The sequence below is a fragment of the Polistes fuscatus genome, unplaced genomic scaffold, assembly GCF_010416935.1.
Source record: "Polistes fuscatus isolate 324 unplaced genomic scaffold, CU_Pfus_HIC Scaffold49, whole genome shotgun sequence".
Lineage (NCBI taxonomy): Eukaryota > Metazoa > Arthropoda > Insecta > Hymenoptera > Vespidae > Polistes > Polistes fuscatus.
Window position 1 is genome coordinate 66,113 of NW_025113128.1, and position 18,563 is coordinate 84,675.

The window sequence follows — 18,563 nt, forward strand, 5'->3', positions numbered from 1 at the left end:
GCTTGAATCCGAAAGCTAAAATACCCGAGAAGAGGGATAGACAGGGGGAAAAAGCATATGAAGACACCGATAAAGAAAAACCTCAGAGTGTAAACGAAGAAAGTACTGACCTTTGGCGTTCAATAATGCAGAAAAAAATTGACGATCTTTCTGAGACCATCGAAGACCTAAAAAAAGTGAACGAAGAATTAAAGAACGAGAACGAAAAATTGAAGAAAACTGAAAAGAGAAGAACAAGCTCAACGCCGGCTTCAAATATAATTTCTGAATCGAGCAGCGTAAAATCATTTAAAGATAATATAAAGCTTAGTAACAGATTCGCTCCGTTAACTCCCAAGGACGATGTAGAAGCGAGACAACAACAAACCGAAGTAAGAAAACAAAACACCGATACACCGAAACAACCGCGGCTTACCGCACAAGAACGAACTACGGAAAAAAATGTAAATTACCTCCGATAAACATCGTTGGAAAAAACGCGAAAACGATAACGACAGCTCTGAAGAAAGAGCTTAAAATCGAGGAATTCTATGTGAGAGACAATGGAGAAAACATACTGACGGTGAACGTGTCCAGTTACGAAGACTACGATAAAGTCAAGGCGGCTTTAGACCAATCAAATACAAGGTATTTCACATACAACCCAAAAACTGAAAAGAGTCAAACGTTCATCCTTAAAGGAATGAACAATAGCTTCGAACCAGAAGAAATTCTCAATGAGCTAAAAGAAATGAATATTAAAGACCTTGAATTCATCAAAGTATCGAGATTCACAACAGCTCAGGCATTGAAAATGAACAAGAAACTTCCAATGTTCATTGTGCAGATATCGGCAGCTAGCATATCCTCAAAATTGCGTAGCATTAAATATGTCAACCATCAAGTCATAAGATGGGAAAAATTGAGAAAAACCGAAATCATCTAATGCAAAAAATGCCAAAGACTCGGGCATGTAGCATCCAATTGTAACATGGGGTACTGATGCGTCAAATGCGTCAAACAACCCGACAAACAACAGAGTGGGTCGCAGAGAAGCATTCGCCACTAACGTTATCCAAAACCACCAACCGATAACAGAAACACAAAAAATCTTAGAAATAGCCGAAGACGTTAAGAAGACTCTCATAGAGGTCTTTCAAAAGCAATTTGACTGGCTTAAAGAGAGAGTCATCGAAAATTCAAAACGTATGGACGTTCTTTTTGATATCATCGAACAAAATGACAATGGACACGCATATTAATAAAAAAATAAAAACAGACAGCAAAGACTCAACATAGTCAGCATAAATGTAAACTCGCTCATACAAAACTACAGAAGAGCAACTCTTCTTAAATTTATGAAAACACATAATCCCGACATCATTCTCATAAGCGAAACCAAGCTTAATAGCATCCATAAAATATCATTCCAAAACTACGACATCATAAGAACAGACAGACCAAACTCCATTCAAGGTGGGGGTACCGCTATAGCAATAAAGAGAAACATCAAGTACACCAATATAAATCTGCAAGCACTTACGAACTCGAAAATAATAGAAACAACTGTGATAAAACTCAACCTCACCGATGGCGTTTCGATATACATAATTGCAGCTTACGCGGCAGGTAACCACAAAAAAGAATTCCATCTCGAATTCGCGAAAATGTTCCGATACCTGAAACTGGAAGCATCGAATAACTATTACGTAATAGCAGGCGACTTGAACGCGAAACACCAACACTGGAAAAATAACACATGCAATCCAAGAGGAACATTTCTCTTCAATTGGCTGCAAGATAACGACATAGAGTATAAAGCTTGTCTAAGGAGCACAGATATCCCCTCATTTCCCAGAGGAAACTCATACATAGATATCTGTATAGCGGACTGTAGATTAGAGTTCCACAACACCGACAAAGACGGAAACTTGAAATGCTTACTCTACGATAGCGACCACAACGCGGTATCGATGACGATCTCGAAAAAAAAGGATACTCTCTTTACTCTAGAATAGCAAGACATCTTACACTCTACAGACGAACCGACTGGGACATATTCGAAGATTTCTAAATAATAAGTACTCTTGTGATTGGTTTTAGCTAATGATGAGGAAGGTAAAGGGTTGAATTAAAATAAAATTAAAACACGTTGTTGAGCCTATACAAAGTGTAATATTTTATTGGCTCGTCAGGGAAAAGCCTTGCGGCGTAAAAACCCTGGAACATAATTCTGATATATTCTAACATTACAATAATGATAATAATATAATAAAATATGTATATAATAATAAAGAATATGTTATTTAATAGCGTCTAAACGCTGCGTAAATAGAGTAAATTCGAAGAAGAAATTCGTATAAAACGAGAAGAGACAAAACACGCGAAGAAGCCGGAAGGTCAGAAAGACGCGTAAAATTTAGGGAAAAAGCTGCTATATTTGAACGATTAAGCAAAGATTTAAACGAACATCCATATATATTACGTTGGTTACATTATTATTCAACTTCACTTGAACGTTCAAACAAATGAGAAGAAGAAGAAGAAAAAAAAGCAGAAAAAAGACCAGAAGAAGAAGAAGAAGAAAATGTATAAGAACAATCAAAAGCAGAAGCAGAACAAGAAGCTGAAGAAGGAGAAGAAAAATAAGCAAAACAAAAAGAAGCAGCAGCAGAAGCAGAAAAAGCAGAAGAAGCAGAAACAGAAAAAGAAGAAGAAGAAGAAGCAGAAGAAGCAGAAGAAAAAGCAGAAGAAGAAGCAGAAAAAGCAAAAGAAAAAAAACAGCAGAAGAAGGTGCAAAAGAGGTAGCAGAAGCGAAAGAAGAAAAAGAAACGGCAAAAAAAGCAGAAGAAGAAGCAACAAAAAAGCAAAAAGAGAAAACGCAAAAGAGGAAGAAGATGCAAAAGAAAAAGAAAAAAAAAGCAGAAAAAACAGAAGAAAACAAAAAAAAATAATGAATTGCAGAAGAAAAAGAAGCAATAAAAGAAGAATCAGAAGAAGCAGAAGCAGAGAAAGCTGAAAAAAGCAGAAGAAGCAAAAAAAGAAGAATCAGCAGAAGCAGAAAAAGAAGCAGATGTATGAGCAAAATTAGAAGTAGAAGCAAAATCGAAGGAAGCAGAAGCAGAAGCGAAGGAAACAGAAGGACAAGCAGAAAAAGCAGAAGAATTAGTAGAAGTAGCTTAATAAACGGAAGATGAAACAGAAAAAATAAGCAGCAGAAGAGTCAGATGAAAAAGCAGAAAAAAAAGATTAAAAAGCAGAAGATTTAGAAGAGAAAGCAAAAAAAGAAGCAGAAAAAGCAGAAAATGCAGAAATAGATGCAGCAAAAGAAACAAAATAAGCAAAAGAAGGAGCAGAAGAAAAAGCAGCAGAATAATCAGAAGAAGAAACAGATGAATCAGAAGAAGAAGCAGAAAAAAAGAAGAAGAAGAAGCAGCAGAAGAAGAAGAAGAAGAAGTAGCAAAAGAAGAGGCATAAGCAGAAGCAAAAAAATAAGCAGAAGAAGCTGAAGAAGAAGCAGATGAAGAAGAAGACTTAGAAGCAGTTGCAGAAGCAGAAGAACTAGAAGAAGCAGGAGAACCAGAATATCTAGAAGAAGCAGAAGAAGCAGAAAAACCAGAAGAACCAGAAAAGAAGAAGAGGAAGTAGAAGAAGCACAAGAAGCCCAAGAAGGAGCCGAAAAACCAGAAGTATCAGAAAAGCAGAAGAATAAGCAGATGAAGCAAAAGAAGCAAAAAAAGGAGCAGAAGAAGAAGCAGAAGAAGCAGAAGAAACAAAAAAAGGAGCAGAAGAAGAAGCAGAAGAAGCAGAAAAAGCAGAAGAGGAAAAAGAAGAAAGACAACCAGAAGAAGCAGAAGAAGCAGAATAAGCGGAAGATGAAGCAGAAGAAGAAGCAGAATAAGCAAATAAGGAGCACAAGAAAAAGCAGTAGAAGCAGAAGAAGCAAAAGAAAAAGTACAAGGAGCAGAAAAAGAAGAAGAAGAAAAAAAAGCAGAAGAATCAGAAGAAGCAGAAGAAGTAGTAGAAGTAGCAGAATAAACGGAAGATGAAGCAGAAGAAAGAATCAGCAGAAGAGTCAGATGAAAAAGTAGAAGAATCAGATTAAAAAGCAGTAGAATCAGAAGAGAAAGCAGGAAAAGAAGCAGAAAAAGCAGAAAATACAGATAAAGATGCAGCAAAAGAAGCAAAATAAGCAAAAGAAGGTGCAGAAGAATCAGAAGAAGAAGCAGAAACAAAAGAAGAAACAGATGAATTAGAAGAAGAAGCAGAAGAAGAAGAAGCAGAAGTAGCAGAAAAAGGAGTAGAAGAAGAAGCAGTAAAAAATATATGGCGTCCAACCCAAGATTGAATACATGGCTTATTTATCGCTTATTCCGAGAATAAATATACAGTAAGATGTCTAAACGAAATTCTCATGGTGAGACAACCAGCTAGTTATTTTCAATAAAACCCGAAGGAAAATTTTGTTATCGTTTTGTAAGAGCAACAATTATGAGAAAGGTAACGATGTGTTCGGACGCTCTACACTTCTTTAACGACGCGCTCGGTGAGACATCTTTTGGTACTTTTATTCTCGGAATGAGCGATAGATAAGCTATTTCTCCGTCTTCTTGTCAGTGTTGTCATTGTAGGTGTCCAGTCCGGTTATAATTGATTCCGATCGTAAATGGAGATTGATCTGTAGCTTATCCTCTTTCGCCTGTTGCGTCTTTCATCGGGTACAGGTATATTTTTTATTTGGAAGACTAGAAAAGAAAAAATAGAGAAATATTTTAAATTTAAATATTAATAAATATGAAACATGCAAATGCAAACTAATAAAATCACTATATCGGTAATATATTTGTTGAACGAGCGACGCCTTGTATCGGTACTCCGGTGGTTTTCTTGTCGTTGAAAATGCACTTATAGGTGGATGAGGAATGAGGGTAGGTGAAAATAAATTAAAATATATTTTTTGAGCCCAGTCAGTACTAATAAGTACGATTTATTTGACTCGTTGCAGGGAAAAGCCTTTCGGCATAAAAACGCTGGTTGAAAATACAGTTGTTGTTGATGTGTCGCTGGCTTGCCTATCGGCAGCTATCGCTGATGATGTTAATCCAAAGCAGAATATAATTCTGACCACGTGGCCTTCTTCTCTTGTTCCTTTGTTCCACTGATGTAGTAGCGCAAGAGTGTAGTTCTCTTCGAGGTGATCGCTCGCAGGTCTCGTGGTAGAATCATGTTGAAGCGTGAAAGCATGAGCTTTTATAGAAAAACCCGTAGAAACCGTAGCTGTCGATGCATATGATTGGACTAGTAGAAATAGTGGGAGAACGCGTGCCAGGCGACACAAGCGCCCTACACGGAGTTTGATGCGCTCCTTCAGTACACCGTAACTAAGATGTTTTTTGTCCCTATATCTCGGCGATTATCGATACGTCTCGAGATGTCTCGAAACGATTCCCACTCACTCGCTTGCGTAGGATTGCGCAACATCCCCCCCGTGGGTAGGGGGTGGCAGAATACTCCCACAGTATTCCCTGCTTGTCGTAAGAGGCGACTAAAAGGGAGGGTATGAATGGTGTGTGCGTGCTCTGTGTGGCTATTCCTCTCTGTGATTCTTTCTATCCCCTCTATTCTATTCTTTTCTTCGCCTTTTACTTCCTTTATTCCCTTTCCTTTCCACTGGGCTTGTGCCTACATAATAATAAAAAATATGGAAGGTACAAATTCAGTGTCCAACCAGTGTGGGAGGGACACCCACACAACGGCGGTGCTTGGTGGTGGTAGGACAGGCCACCCATCGTCGACAGCCTGCTACTGTCATGAGTCTGCGGTAGGCAACCCGGCCCAGACTCTGGTTACTGCCTCGGGAAGTTGTCCGCGGGTAGGCGACCTGGCCTGCGGAATGACCAATGCTACAGGAAGACGAGGGCGCTCCTTGGAAGAGGGGCCAAAGTGCACTATCAGGTGCATTGAGGAGATGGAATCGGACACAATTCCAGTCCGATTTATGAAGAAGAGGGCAAGACCAGTTGCCTACACCTCGTCATCGGAGGATGAGGTGATTGATCTCACAAATATGTATGGGGTCGTTCCAGAGGGGCCATCAGTCTCCAGTTTGGAGACCGAGAGGTTAATCGACTTCATTTTGGATCATGCCGCCGAGGCCGAGGTTAGAAGGAAGACCTGCGGCAACATTAAAGGGGAGATTTCCGGAAGAATCAAAAATTGTAACCTGGGGATTGCGGAAATTGCTAGGGAGCTGCAGGCTCGCAACAGGGCGAACTGCGGCTCCGATATACGAGAGTCGCTAGAGCAGCTGCGCACCGAAGCGAGAGCCACCAATAACAGGCTCAAACAAGTTGAAGAGGAGTGCACGCGCCTCAGGCGTGAGCTGAAACGAAAAGATGCGCTTCTCGAAAAAGCGAAACTGGGGAATACTGCGAATGCCCCAACTAGAGCAGTTGCAGTTGCAGCAAACCAGGCCCGGTCTTTCGCAGAGGGGAGGCTAGTTGCTGCCAGGAAAGAGGAAGATTTGGACGGCAAGGTGACGGCGAGAATCCTCGCCGAGCTGTCCAAGTCTATGATAAATATCCAAGAAGAACTGATCGAGATAAAGGGGGGACGGGGCTCTTACGCCCAGGTCACAGCCCGGCCGCGGGTTGCTCCCCCGCCGCCGACGCCGACGCCTCTGACCTCTGTCCCGGACGGGGACGGCTTCGTAGAAGTCAGAAGGAGGGGTAAGACTGCTGCGCCCGCTGGGGGGTCGTTGCCTGCACGAGCGAATGCCGGGAGGGTTGCCCCTTCTGTCCGTCCTCGTGCGGGGGGACGAAACCCTGTGGTGGAGGATCAAACCGGAAGGAAGAAGAAGAAGAAGAAGAAGAACAAGAAAAGAAGAATAAGGGAGACCGCAGCGGTGTCTCTCACATGCACAGAAGGGGCTTCGTATTTAGAGGCTCTTAAGAAAGTTGAAACATGCGTCAACCTGGAGGAGATAGGGGCTAAGGGGCTCTCTTATAGGCGTGGTCTGACCGGATCTTGTATCTGGCAGGTCCGGGGGAAGGACGCGAATGCAAAGGCAGACAAAGTGGCGCAGGCCCTGAGGGGAGTCCTGCCGGAGGCCAAAATAGCTAGGCCTCAACGAACTAGCCCCATCAAACTAGTGGGGATTTACCCGACTACCACCCTGACGGCGATCAAGTGCGGGTTGTTGGAGGGTAGGGCGGGAATTGACCCCAACCTTATTAGTATGGGAGATATTCATCTGGGCAGGGGTGGCCGTTATGAGGCCACAGTTGTGGCCCCGACGGCACTTTGCCAAGCTGCCGTAGGAAAAGGTAGCATCCTCGTGGGGCGGAGCAGGGTCCGGGTGTTCCCGGTCAGACCCAGGCCCCTTAGATGCCATAGGTGCCTGGCGAGGGGCCACGTGGCGGCTTCTTGTCCGGCGCCGAGCGCCAGGATGGGCGTATGTTTTAGATGTGGGGAGCCAGGGCACGTGACTAAGGACTGTGGGAACAAACCCAAGTGCCCGATTTGCGTGGAGGCGGGGCGCTCCCAAACCTCTCACAGGGCCGGGTCCTCTGCGATTGTTGCGGGCAAAGGCGGAGGAACCTGTAGCCTGGTGCGCAGGGGTTTGTTTTATGTAGCCGCTAAGTGGGGGGACTCGCTGGTAGTTTCTGTCTACTTTCCTCCCAGCGAGAATATTAATAGTTTTTGTAGACTCCTTGATGAGCTTGAAGAGCTCTTAGGAACATTTCCCGCTCTTCCAGCGCTGGTTGCCGGGGACTTTAATGCCCGGTTCCCTAGATGGGATCCGGAAGGCAGAAGCAACCTAAAGGGTGAGTTGCTCTGTATGTGGGCCAATAGGTTGAACCTAAGCCTGGGTAACCAGGTTGGCCACCCCACGTGCGTTCGGCCGCAAGGGTCGAGCGTTGTAGACCTTACGTGGGGATCTCCGGCAGCTAGTGTCCGCTTATCGGACTGGAGGGTGGATGAGGCTGAGTCTCTTTCGGACCATTTATATATTATATTTAAGTATGGGCACGAGGCTGCAGGCTTCCGAAGCCTTCGCTCCAGGGATAGAACCTTCCCAAGGTGGGATAAGAGGGCTGTGGACGAGGATAGACTCGCCGCAGCCCTCGTGTCCGGTAACTGGACACGGGACAATGGTGCCAGTGTAGAAAACTTAGTGGAGTGGGCAAATAAAACCCTACTGAGGGCATGTGAAATAGCCATGCCGAGGGTTAGATCTACGGTAAACTGGGGACGTGCGGTGCCGTGGTGGTCGCCGGAAATTGCGGTCCTACGGAGGGCGGCTACGGCGGCGAGAAGGCGCTACCTAAGGGCCAGGCGTAGTGGGGATCTGGTCAGGATTGGTGAGTGTTTGATGGACAGGAGGGAAACTAGGAGGAGTCTGGTCCGTGCCATCAGAAGGGCCAAGGCTTCGGCCTGAAGGGACTTCCTCACTACCATCGAGGAAGATCCCTGGGGGAGACCTTACAAGCTAGTGATGAACAAGCTAAGGGCTCGCGGTGTCCCCCCCCCCTTACTGAGGCACTGGATCCTTCTCTCCTGATGGGAATTGTGGCGGCACTATTTCCGGGGGACGGGCGTCCAATTGCCCCAAATAACAACGCGGAAGACACGGACGATATCGTCGTCACCGTTGAGGAGGTGCATAAGGCCGCTCTAAAGGTCGGTCTCGGGAGAGCACCGGGACCCGATGGGATCCCTGGCCTGGTGATTAAGAAGGCAGCCATTCACTGCGGTAGCGGCCTGGCGAGGTGCTTCACCATGCTCCTAAGGAGGGGAGTGTTCCCACGGGCGTGGAAGAAGTCAAAACTCGTCCTCATTAAGAAAAGGTATGACTGTAGCGAGGACACGCCCGGCTCGTACAGGCCGATATGCCTGCTGGACGAGGTGGGGAAGCTATTTGAAAGAGTTATCGTCACCAGGGTGAGCGAGTTTTTAGAATTAAGAAGTGTCCTTTCGCCCCGTCAACATGGCTTCAGGGTGGGTTACTCTACCCTCGGGGCCATCGGCGAGGTGAGGGATTATATACAGGAGTACGCGAGTAGTGGACGGGTGGGCGTCCTAGTGTCGTTGGACGTCGCCAACGCTTTTAACTCGCTCCCCTGGGAGACTGTGATAGAGGCTATGGAGGGAAGTGGCTTCCGCACCTACCTTGTAAATATCATTAAGGACTATTTTCGGCTCCTGCCCTTCATCGGAGGACAGGGCAACGTCTATAATGTAAGAATGACGTGTGGGGTCCCACAGGGCTCCGTCCAGGGTCCCACACTTTGGAACATCGCCTACGATCGGGTCCTCCGGGTCCCGCTGTCGGGGGGGTCTCGTGTGGTTTGCTACGCGGACGACACGGCCCTCCTTTCAGCGGGGCGGGACCTATCTAGTGCGGTGTTAGCGTGTGAAAGGGACCTCGAGGTCCTTGTGAATGAAATCGAGAGTTTGGGCCTTAAAGTGGCGCCGCAGAAGACGGAGGCAATGACCTTCCCTGTCTCTGCCTTCCGCAGACACAGGATTGCTCCCCCCCCTGTGATCAGACTCAGGGGGGTTTGTATTGCAGTGAAGCCCAGCGTTAAATACCTGGGCATAGTTTTAGATTCAGGCTTGACATTTAGGCCCCACTTCGAGGCCTTAATCCCGAAAGTGCAGGGGATCCTTCGGTCTATTGGGAGGATCCTTCCGAACCTCCACGGGCCGAGGGAGAAGAAGCGACGACTCTACAGCAGCGTGATCCACTCCGTGCTCCTCTATGGTGCTCCGGTGTGGTGGCGCGCTGTTGCGGAAGATCAGAGGGTCAGGCGGGCTGTTCGGGCCTTGCAGAGAAGGGTAGCAATCAGGGTGTGTTGCGCCTATAGGACGGTATCCTTCCATGCGGCAATGATGGTCGCGGGGATCATTCCCTCGACCATCTGGCACCGCAGCTGGCGGATGTATACGCAGCGGTCAGGGAGACGGAGGATCCCGTTTCCCCTAGCACAAGGGCCGTGCTGGGTGCCATTGCCAAGAGGAGGGCAATTGCAGCATGGAAGGAAGAAGAATTAGGTCTCGTTGGAACAATCGGAGCAACAGGGGTGCGCGTGAGGGTAGCCATCGCTTCCGGGTTGGGGAGTGGGTTGGAAGGCCGTTTTCTTTGGAAACGACCTTCCACACCACTCAGCTGATGACTGGCCATGGCTGTTTTCCCGCGTACCTGTATGGTATTAGGAAGACAGACTCCCCGCGGTGCTTTCACTGCGGTGCGGATAATGACGACGCGGAACACACCCTGATCGAATGCCCTGCGTGGACGAATGCGAGGGATTCCTTGGTCAGAGAGTTGAGGGGGGTGCAGCTCACCCTCCCCGGGATGGCGTGGGCTGCATTCCAGTCCTTTTCAGGACTAGTAATGAAGGCCAAGGAAGATGCTGAGAGAGTGAGAGAAAGAGAATTTCTCAATAGGAGAAGAATGTATGCTGGGCCGCAAAGGAGACTAGCTCCTAGGCGGCCCCCCCGGGCGAGGCTCCGGGCAGCTTTGGCGGCGCCTGGCCCGGTCTAGCGCGTCGCTTCCCCCGAGATGAGTGTTGCATGCGGATGCATGGGATGCGTGAACCCGACCAGTGCATCTTGGGATGGATGGTCGGGTTTGTACATATACATATATAGGTAGAGTAAGTTGCGCCTCCGGAAGACCGTGAGGCGCAGTAGTTATTTAGTTTTAAGGTGTGAGTGTTTTGTATGAATGAAGAGAGCATGGCAAAACACCGGCCAGGCTCATCGGGATGGGAGAGTGGGTGTGTTTTTGTGATATATATCACGGATCCGCCTCTCCCATCCAGCGAATGAATGATTTGCACCAGGTGGGTTTTTTAGTCGGTACAAATCCGACACTCCCTTGGGTACCGGGCCCAGGGGGCCTTTTGAAGGTCTTTCCCCCTGACGAAAAAAAAAAAAAAAAAAAAAAAAAAGGATTGCGCAACATACTGCCACCCTTGAACGGGCACCGTTCAACACGCTGCACACACACTTACATATACATTAGCAAATACATTCATTCAAATGCATACATTCAAATAACAAGATATTACAGATGAATTAAACATAAATAATAATTACTTCTACTAACTCTCAATTCAAAATTTTTATGCATCGTACAGCAAAGGAGAAAGATGTTTAATACCGCGTTTTAAAAGACCGTTGGCGGTTTTCACAGTTACCACGCGTGCTATACCGTCGGAACCTTTATGTACTTCCGTAACGCGTCCTAAAGGCTATTTAAGAGGTGGGGAGTTATTTTCGCGGAGAATGACTAACATACCCGGGCTTATGTCGTCGGTTGTACCTCTGTGCCACTTTTTTCTAACTGTCTGTTCATTTAAGTATTCCTTGTTCCAACGGTTCCAAAAATGTTGTTTTATCTGCTGGACATGTTGCCATTGTGATAGACGTCCAGATGGTATATCCCGATAATCATCTTCTGGTAAACTCGTCAATGATTCACCAATTAAAAAATGGCCAGGTGTGAGAGCACGAAGATCATTTGGATCATTAGACAAGGGAGTGATAGGACGGGAATTAAGGATTGCCTCTATTTCTAAAACATAAGTTAATAACGCTTCGTATCCTAATAAAGTATCGCCGACAATTCGTACTAAATGGTGTTTAAATGATTTTACCGCCGCTTCCCACAGACCTCCGAAATGAGGGGAGCGTGGTGGGATGAAATGCCATTTTATTCCTTCGTTTGCTAAACTTCGCGATACGCGGGCCTCTAATTCGTTCGCGGAACCTACAAAATTTGTCGCATTGTCAGAATATATGTCCGAACATTTACCACGGCGTGCCATAAATCTATGTAAGGCTGCTAAAAAGGCTTCAGTTGTTAAATCGCTCACGAGTTCTAGATGTACGGCCTTAGTGCTAAAGCAAACGAATACTGCTACGTATATTTTAATACGACCACGATTCCGATGTTGCTTTTCCTTTATAAATAACGGTCCACAAAAATCTACGCCGGTATGGAGAAATGGACGATTTTGTAATAGACGATTCGCTGGTAAATCACTCATTGGATATTGAGGCGTGGTGGGTTTTAACCGCCGACAAATGATACACTTATAAATTACTCTTTTTACGCTACTTCGCCCGTTTATTGGCCAAAACGATTCGCGAATAGCATTCAATGTGGCTTGCGTACCACCGTGACCTATCTGAAAATGTTTTTCACGTATTATCGCGTTTGTAATCGCATGATCCTTGGGCAGCAGTGCCGGATGTCTTCGTTCGTATGGCAAATTACTTTTGGCTAATCTACCTCCTACTCTTATTATTCCCAGACTATCAATAAAAGGGTTAAGTACAGAAAACGACGCGCAAACCTCTTTCTTAGATTTGATACGTTTGATGATCTCGGAGAATGCTTCTTTTTGCACATATTTAATAGCAATTGATTCTGCGTCCTTTAACTCGTCTACCGTTAATTCACCTATTATCCTTTTTTCTTTTGTATTGCGCGAGTTGCGTGCGAACCTAACGCAATAAGCTATTACCCGTTTTAACTTTATGAATGAAGAATACCGCGTAAATAAATTAAATGGAGTGTTCAATATCGCGTGCGTTGCAATCCTTCTTATTTCTGGAATTTCGATTTGTTCTAATCGACTATGTGGCCAATTTGATTCCGGTTTAACGAGCCACGTCGGTCCTGACTTCCATATTTTATTTTCACGAAGGTCAATGGGGGTAACGCCTCGAGATATTAAATCCGCGGGGTTATGTTCGGATGGTACATGTCGCCACAGCTCGCGGGCTGTGTTTTCCTGAATTTCCGCTACGCGATGTGACACAAAAGTTTTTAAGGTGTGCGGCGGAGTGGTAATCCAATGCAATACTATTGTCGAATCTGACCAAAATATTGTACGGCGAAACTTCTACGTAAAGCGTTCTTTGTGGCCTTAAACAATCGCGAGAGTACTAATGCGCCGCAAAGTTCTAAACGCGGGAGAGATTGTGTTTTCAGCGGAGCTACCCTTGATTTTGCGCAAAGTAACGATATTCGGGGATTCTTACCCATGGTTTTCACGTATATACACGCGCCGTAAGCCTTTTCGCTCGCATCACAGAAACACATTTCTATTTCTTTTCCGTCGCCCGCGACGTTTCGCGTGAATCTTATCTTCTCGAGAGTGGGGAGGTTTCGTCGAAAAGTTTGCCATATCTCGTTCATATCGGCTGGGACTTCTTCGTCCCACGATGATTTTAATTGCCATAAACCTTGCATCACGATTTTGGCGGTGATTACTACCGGAGCTAACAAACCTAATGGATCGAATAGCTGCGATATCTCGGATAATATGCTACGCTTAGTGATCCTTGTTTGATCATTTACTCTCTTTACCGTATATCCTATGTTATCCTCGGCCGCGTTCTAATTATTATCTAAAGTTTTAACGGTGCCTGACGAATCCAGGCTCATTATATTATTATCGGTAGTATCTAAATCCTCTAAGATTTCTACGCAGTTAGAAGCCCATTGTCTCAAATGCATACCTGCTCCCTTGGTGATTTGGATTAATTCATCGCGAATTCGTTTCGCTTCTCTAACTGTATGTGCTCCTGTTAATAAATCATCCACATAAAAATCTTCTTTAAGTACGACAGCGGCATTTGGGAATTGCTGAAATTCGTCGCTCGCGAGTTGATGCAATGTTCGCGTTGCTAAAAACGACGCGGAGGCGGTTCCGTAAGTTACAGTGTTTAACCTATATGTTCTCACGGGCTCGTTCTTATTCGGGCGCCAAAGAATATTTTAATATTTGCGATCGCGTGGATCCATTCGTATTTGCCGGTACATTTTCGCGATGTCCGCGGTTATCGCGATAGCGCGCGATCTAAATCTCACAAAAACTACTCGCAACTTAGTGGTAAGACTAGTCTGTTTTAGTACGGCATGATGAGGCAAATAATATCCTTTTTCACGGGATGCTCCTTCTATTCTTGTCATATGCTTTAGTTCCTCATATTCAGATAAAAACCTTGTGTACTCATCCTTCATCTCTGGCTTGCGCGATAACGATCGTTCGAGCGCGTGAAACCTTCGCAACGCGTTCGCGTAAGAATCGCCTAACTGTCGATCCTCTTCCTTAAAAGGCAACCTCACTATATATCTGCCCGATTCATCCCGTCGCGTATTGTTTTTATAATGAACCTCGCATAACTCTTCCTCATGCGATCGAATATTATTATCCGCTATTTCCTCAATTTTCAGAAATTTTTCTACTTGTGATTGTAATTCGATGGTAGCGGCGTGACAACTAACGTTCTGTGGAATACGCATGTTCCCTGCGTTCATAACGAACTAACCTAACACCGTTTTCTGTGCTATTAGACCGTCACTTAATCGGATGGTCTGACCCGAGCGCCATAAGGACGCAAAGATTTCGATCCCTAGAATCGCGTTCACATTTGCAGGTTGATGAAATTCAGGATCTGCCAATTGTATCCCTGCCGGAATGACTAACTCTTCTCGCGGAATTCGTTGAGCGGGCAACCGATTCGTTACGGTTGGTAGAAGTAAACATTTTAACCTTATTGCGTAATCTTCAGTTCGCGATTTCATAATTGTCTCGATCGCCTGGCTAACTTTAGTTCTAGTTTGGTTTAATCCCGATATCGGTACGTCCACGTCTTGTGTGGCTATACGTAGAAGATTCGCGAACCGGATCGTTAGAAAATGTGCTTCGGAACCTGAATCCAGGAGTACACGGCACTCGTGTGGCCTTCCGTCGCGATCTAACAAGTGCACCACCGCCGTTAGTAACAACGCGGGTGCTTGCGAGTGACTGAGCCGTACTTGTGCATCCTGCATTCTCAATGCCCCTTGGATGCAACTACTCGTGGTGCTCACCGTTGCACTTGCTGCAACGGTCTCTCTTATATGCAACAACTCATGATGTCCGCCTTTGCACTTCCTGCAACGGCCCTTCTTGCATACATTAAATCGATGACCCGCTTGAAGACAATTCAAGCATAAATTGGCATTAACCACGATTTTTTTGCGAACCTCAGGTTCCGCCCTAAGCAATTGCTCGCACTCCGTAGTATGATGCCTATCGCGACATATGCCACACGAGATAGGTACACGAGTAGAATACGCTTGAAGTGGTTGTTGTCTTCTTCGATCAGTATTTCGCAGCCAATTTCGCGGACTGTTAAAAATAGGCTCTTTACGCAATGTTCTCCTAGACCAAAGCTGAATCCTATCGGGCTTTGTCGGCGCGTTCATACGTTCAATCCTTCTATTCCTTTCCGTCGATTTAGTGATTAATAACGCCTTTCCTCTCTCGCGTAAAAAGACCACAAACTCTTCTACCGTAGGTAATGTGTCTCGCGATCGCTGTTCCTCCCATCGGAGGCGAGTAGCCGAATTTACTCGCGAGAGATGCGCGGAAATGGAAAACTGATCGACGAACGACTTTTTAGTTGCTAATAACGATCCATAATTCGCATTCAACGCATCGGACGCGGCGATTAATGACTCGGGGAAGTCGTCGTTAATCGGAGGGCCTTCCAAAATGGCCTGCACGTGCTTATTAATTAATATTAGCGGATCGTTGTAATAGTCGGTCAATGTCTTCCACGCTATGGGATAATTATCTGCGGTAATTTCGAGCGCACGTATCTTCTCAGCGGCCGGTCCCGATAAACATGATTTTAGATAGCTAAACTTTTGTATATCCCGAAGTTCAGAATTCTTTCCTATCACCGATTGGAACGCATCCACAAAACTCGGCCATTCTTCGTGTTGCCCGTCGAACCGAGGCAACTGCACCGCTGGTATCCTATAATTATTTTCTATGGACGGATTGTTAGTCACTATGCCCGTATGAGAAGTCAAACTCGCGGCCGGTGAATTTGTACTTTGAACGCTAATTGTTTCGAATCCTTCTACTACTAACTCGGCTTCAGCTTTGATCTCGAAAGCGATTTCTAAATTTGAGTTGATCTCCTCAAATAATGCTTCTTTGATATTTTCAGGCGGTGCTTCTAATATTTCCTTTAGTATCACTATATCTTTATCGAGTTCGATGATTCTAACTTTTAATTTTTTAATATCAAGTGGATTTGCGCGATCTACTTCACTTAGTAATTTTTGAACTTGTTCAATTCTTCTTTTAATATGACCGTATCTTAATGTAACGCGTTCGACCTCACTACGCGATTTAGTCGAACGAGGCATTTTCAACGACAAAGGCGGAAGGTTAAAGAGAAAAGAGGGGGAACTACAATTCCGAAAAAATGTAAACTTAGGAAGACCTTTTGTAAAAACTCACGTGAATCCTCTGGATTAATAAATGTCTCGTGTGTCGTACTCACAGTCTCGAACAAAGGCAGCTTCTAGGCTTGTAGCGATGACTCACCGCTTCTTTCTGCTTGATCGGAAATTTTCCGATGCCTCTTTCTCTTCAGCTTGTAGCGGACTGCTTGCACAATGGATGCCGGACGAAGTGGGGAGAAAGATCCCGCTCCGGCTCGAAGGACCAATTTTTAATGTTGAACGACCGACGCCTTGTATCGGTACTCCGGTGGTTTTCTTGTCGTTGAAAATGCACTTATAGGTGGATGAGGAATGAGGGTAGGTGAAAATAAATTAAAATATATTTTTTGAGCCCAGTCAGTACTAATAAGTACGATTTATTTGGCTCGTTGCAGGGAAAAGCCTTTCGGCATAAAAACCCTGGTTGAAAATACAGTTGTTGTTGATGTGTCGCTGGCTTGCCTATCGGCAGCTATCGCTGATGATGTTAATCCAAAGCAGAATATAATTCTGACCACGTGGCCTTCTTCTCTTGTTCCTTTGTTCCACTGATGTAGTAGCGCAAGAGTGTAGTTCTCTTCGAGGTGATCGCTCGCAGGTCTCGTGGTAGAATCATGTTGAAGCGTGAAAGCACGAGCTTTTATAGAAAAACCCGTAGAAACCGTAGCTGTCGATGCATATGATTGGACTAATAGAAATAGTGGGAGAACGCGTGCCAGGCGACACAAGCGCCCTACACGGAGTTTGATGCGCTCCTTCAGTACACCGTAACTAAGATGTTTTTTGTCCCTATATCTCGGCGATTATCGATACGTCTCGAGATGTCTCGAAACGATTCCCACTCACTCGCTTGTGTAGGATTGCGCAACAATATTTATTGGTAATACCAATCGAAGATTTGTAACTTAAAAAAGAACGAAGAGAAATTTAGAGATATAATATCTTTTATTAATTTCTAAAATAAAAAATCAGCTACAACAAAATTTGCTGCAATATTAAATCAATAACTCCGCCTGCATGATCGCTGGACGGATCAAGGTCAGCGATCATGTTGCCGGTCCTAAGCTCGGGAAAAGGAGGAAGGTTGTTGGATCAGGTTAGCTCCCTACCCAGCGTAAAAAAATTTGCGGCTCATAGAAACGACACTCTGTCTATTAGCAGAATGGACAACAAGAATCGGCAGAATTGCACGGGATAAATCACCGATTGGCCGCAGAAGTGCGGGGCGCCCACGAAAACGATGGTGCGACAATTTAACAGTGCAATAGGCAGAAAAACGTCGTTACGAAACAGGCAACTTGCCTAAATTAAAGAATGAAGAAGAAGAAGAAGAATTAAATTAATGGTTTCTTTTCTTATAAAATTAATAATAATAATACTATTCATGTAATATTAATAACATTAATTAAAAAATAAACTAGGAAAATTAAAAAGTAATAAGGAAAATTAATAATAATAATAATAATAAAAATAATAATAATATTTAATCATTGTGATAGGTCATCTGTAATTAATTATAAAAATATGGAGAGTAGCATAAAAGACTGGAAATGTATTGTGCAATGTGAATTTATTGTGATTGTTTTGAAGTTATTCTTCTTTTTCAATACTAAATAATGAGCGTAGCCTGACGAGTAGCCCAGTGAAATTTGGCCAAAATGCCTTAATTTTTTCCATACTGATGCAAACTTGATATAAAGGTAATTTGACGGCGCTGAATCGAATGGTGCTATTTTTATGCAATTTGATTTCAGCGTCTTAAAAAAAGGGTAAAAAATAGCCTTATCTTTGAATCTAGGCATTTAATCGAAAAAAGTTTTAAACAAAAGTTGTAGAGAATTAAAATATACATAAAAAATGTTCTATGAGTTATCTTCGTATTTTCAAAAATAAGCGAATAAAATTGGATTGAAGATGGGAAAAAATTGTAAGAGTGGGAGAAAGCAAGCTATCCCTCCGTCGCGTTTTATACGCGAGCGAGCTAGTATGCGTGCGAGCGTCCGTGTGCACTAATACACAAACGAAGGATCTTCGGCAATCTTCGGGACTCTCGGTCTTGAATGAAAGTGCGAGTGAGAGAACAAACCAATACTTCTCTCTTTTTATTTATCATGCGATAACGAGTATTATTGTCCTTGGCCATCGATTGTTGAGCGTTCTGATATTTCTCTTTTTATATTTTTTCTTTCGGTAGCGAGAATTTTTCGTTTTGGCCATCGTGCGTCGAGCGTTTTGTATATCTATATATATCGGCGTATAAGCGCGGCATTTTTAAATC

General features: G+C 44.5%; 3 protein-coding genes and 1 pseudogene across 3 annotated transcripts; 2 read left to right on the plus strand and 2 right to left on the minus strand.

Moving 5' to 3' along the window:
• The first annotated feature begins 2,663 nt into the window (after positions 1 to 2,663).
• On the plus strand, positions 2,664 to 4,514 carry LOC122521785 (annotated as a pseudogene).
• A 1,166-nt stretch (positions 4,515 to 5,680) lies between these two features.
• Positions 5,681 to 8,419, plus strand: LOC122521786. The gene is made up of 2 exons (XM_043642526.1): positions 5,681 to 6,707; positions 6,921 to 8,419. The coding sequence occupies exons 1-2, from the start codon at positions 5,681 to 5,683 to the stop codon at positions 8,417 to 8,419; spliced, it is 2,526 nt and encodes an 841-aa protein (XP_043498461.1).
• A 2,821-nt stretch (positions 8,420 to 11,240) lies between these two features.
• LOC122521788 lies at positions 11,241 to 14,305 on the minus strand. Its single transcript, XM_043642527.1, has 4 exons — positions 13,871 to 14,305; positions 13,426 to 13,753; positions 13,039 to 13,287; positions 11,241 to 12,859 (listed from the first exon to the last, which is right to left on the minus strand). The coding sequence occupies exons 1-4, from the start codon at positions 14,303 to 14,305 to the stop codon at positions 11,241 to 11,243; spliced, it is 2,631 nt and encodes an 876-aa protein (XP_043498462.1).
• Positions 14,306 to 14,326: 21 nt separating this feature from the next.
• On the minus strand, positions 14,327 to 16,207 carry LOC122521789. Its single transcript, XM_043642528.1, has one exon. The coding sequence runs from the start codon at positions 16,205 to 16,207 to the stop codon at positions 14,327 to 14,329; it is 1,881 nt and encodes a 626-aa protein (XP_043498463.1).
• Positions 16,208 to 18,563: the final 2,356 nt, after the last annotated feature.

What these genes read in the sequence shown, in the direction of transcription:
- LOC122521786 (XM_043642526.1), top strand. Translation starts at nt 5,681, where the DNA reads ATGGAAGGTACAAATTCAGTGTCCAACCAGTGTGGGAGGGACACCCAC. An exon ending in CGTAGAAGTCAGAAGGAGGG is followed by an intron (nt 6,708 to 6,920) that starts GTAAGACTGCTG and finishes CTTCGTATTTAG; the next exon opens with AGGCTCTTAAGAAAGTTGAA.
- LOC122521788 (XM_043642527.1), bottom strand. Translation starts at nt 14,305, where the DNA reads ATGCGTATTCCACAGAACGTTAGTTGTCACGCCGCTACCATCGAATTA. An exon ending in AATGAGCCTGGATTCGTCAG is followed by an intron (nt 13,288 to 13,425) that starts GCACCGTTAAAA and finishes TCGATCCATTAG; the next exon opens with GTTTGTTAGCTCCGGTAGTA. An exon ending in TATATACGTGAAAACCATGG is followed by an intron (nt 12,860 to 13,038) that starts GTAAGAATCCCC and finishes ATTCGACAATAG; the next exon opens with TATTGCATTGGATTACCACT.
- LOC122521789 (XM_043642528.1), bottom strand. Translation starts at nt 16,207, where the DNA reads ATGCCTCGTTCGACTAAATCGCGTAGTGAGGTCGAACGCGTTACATTA.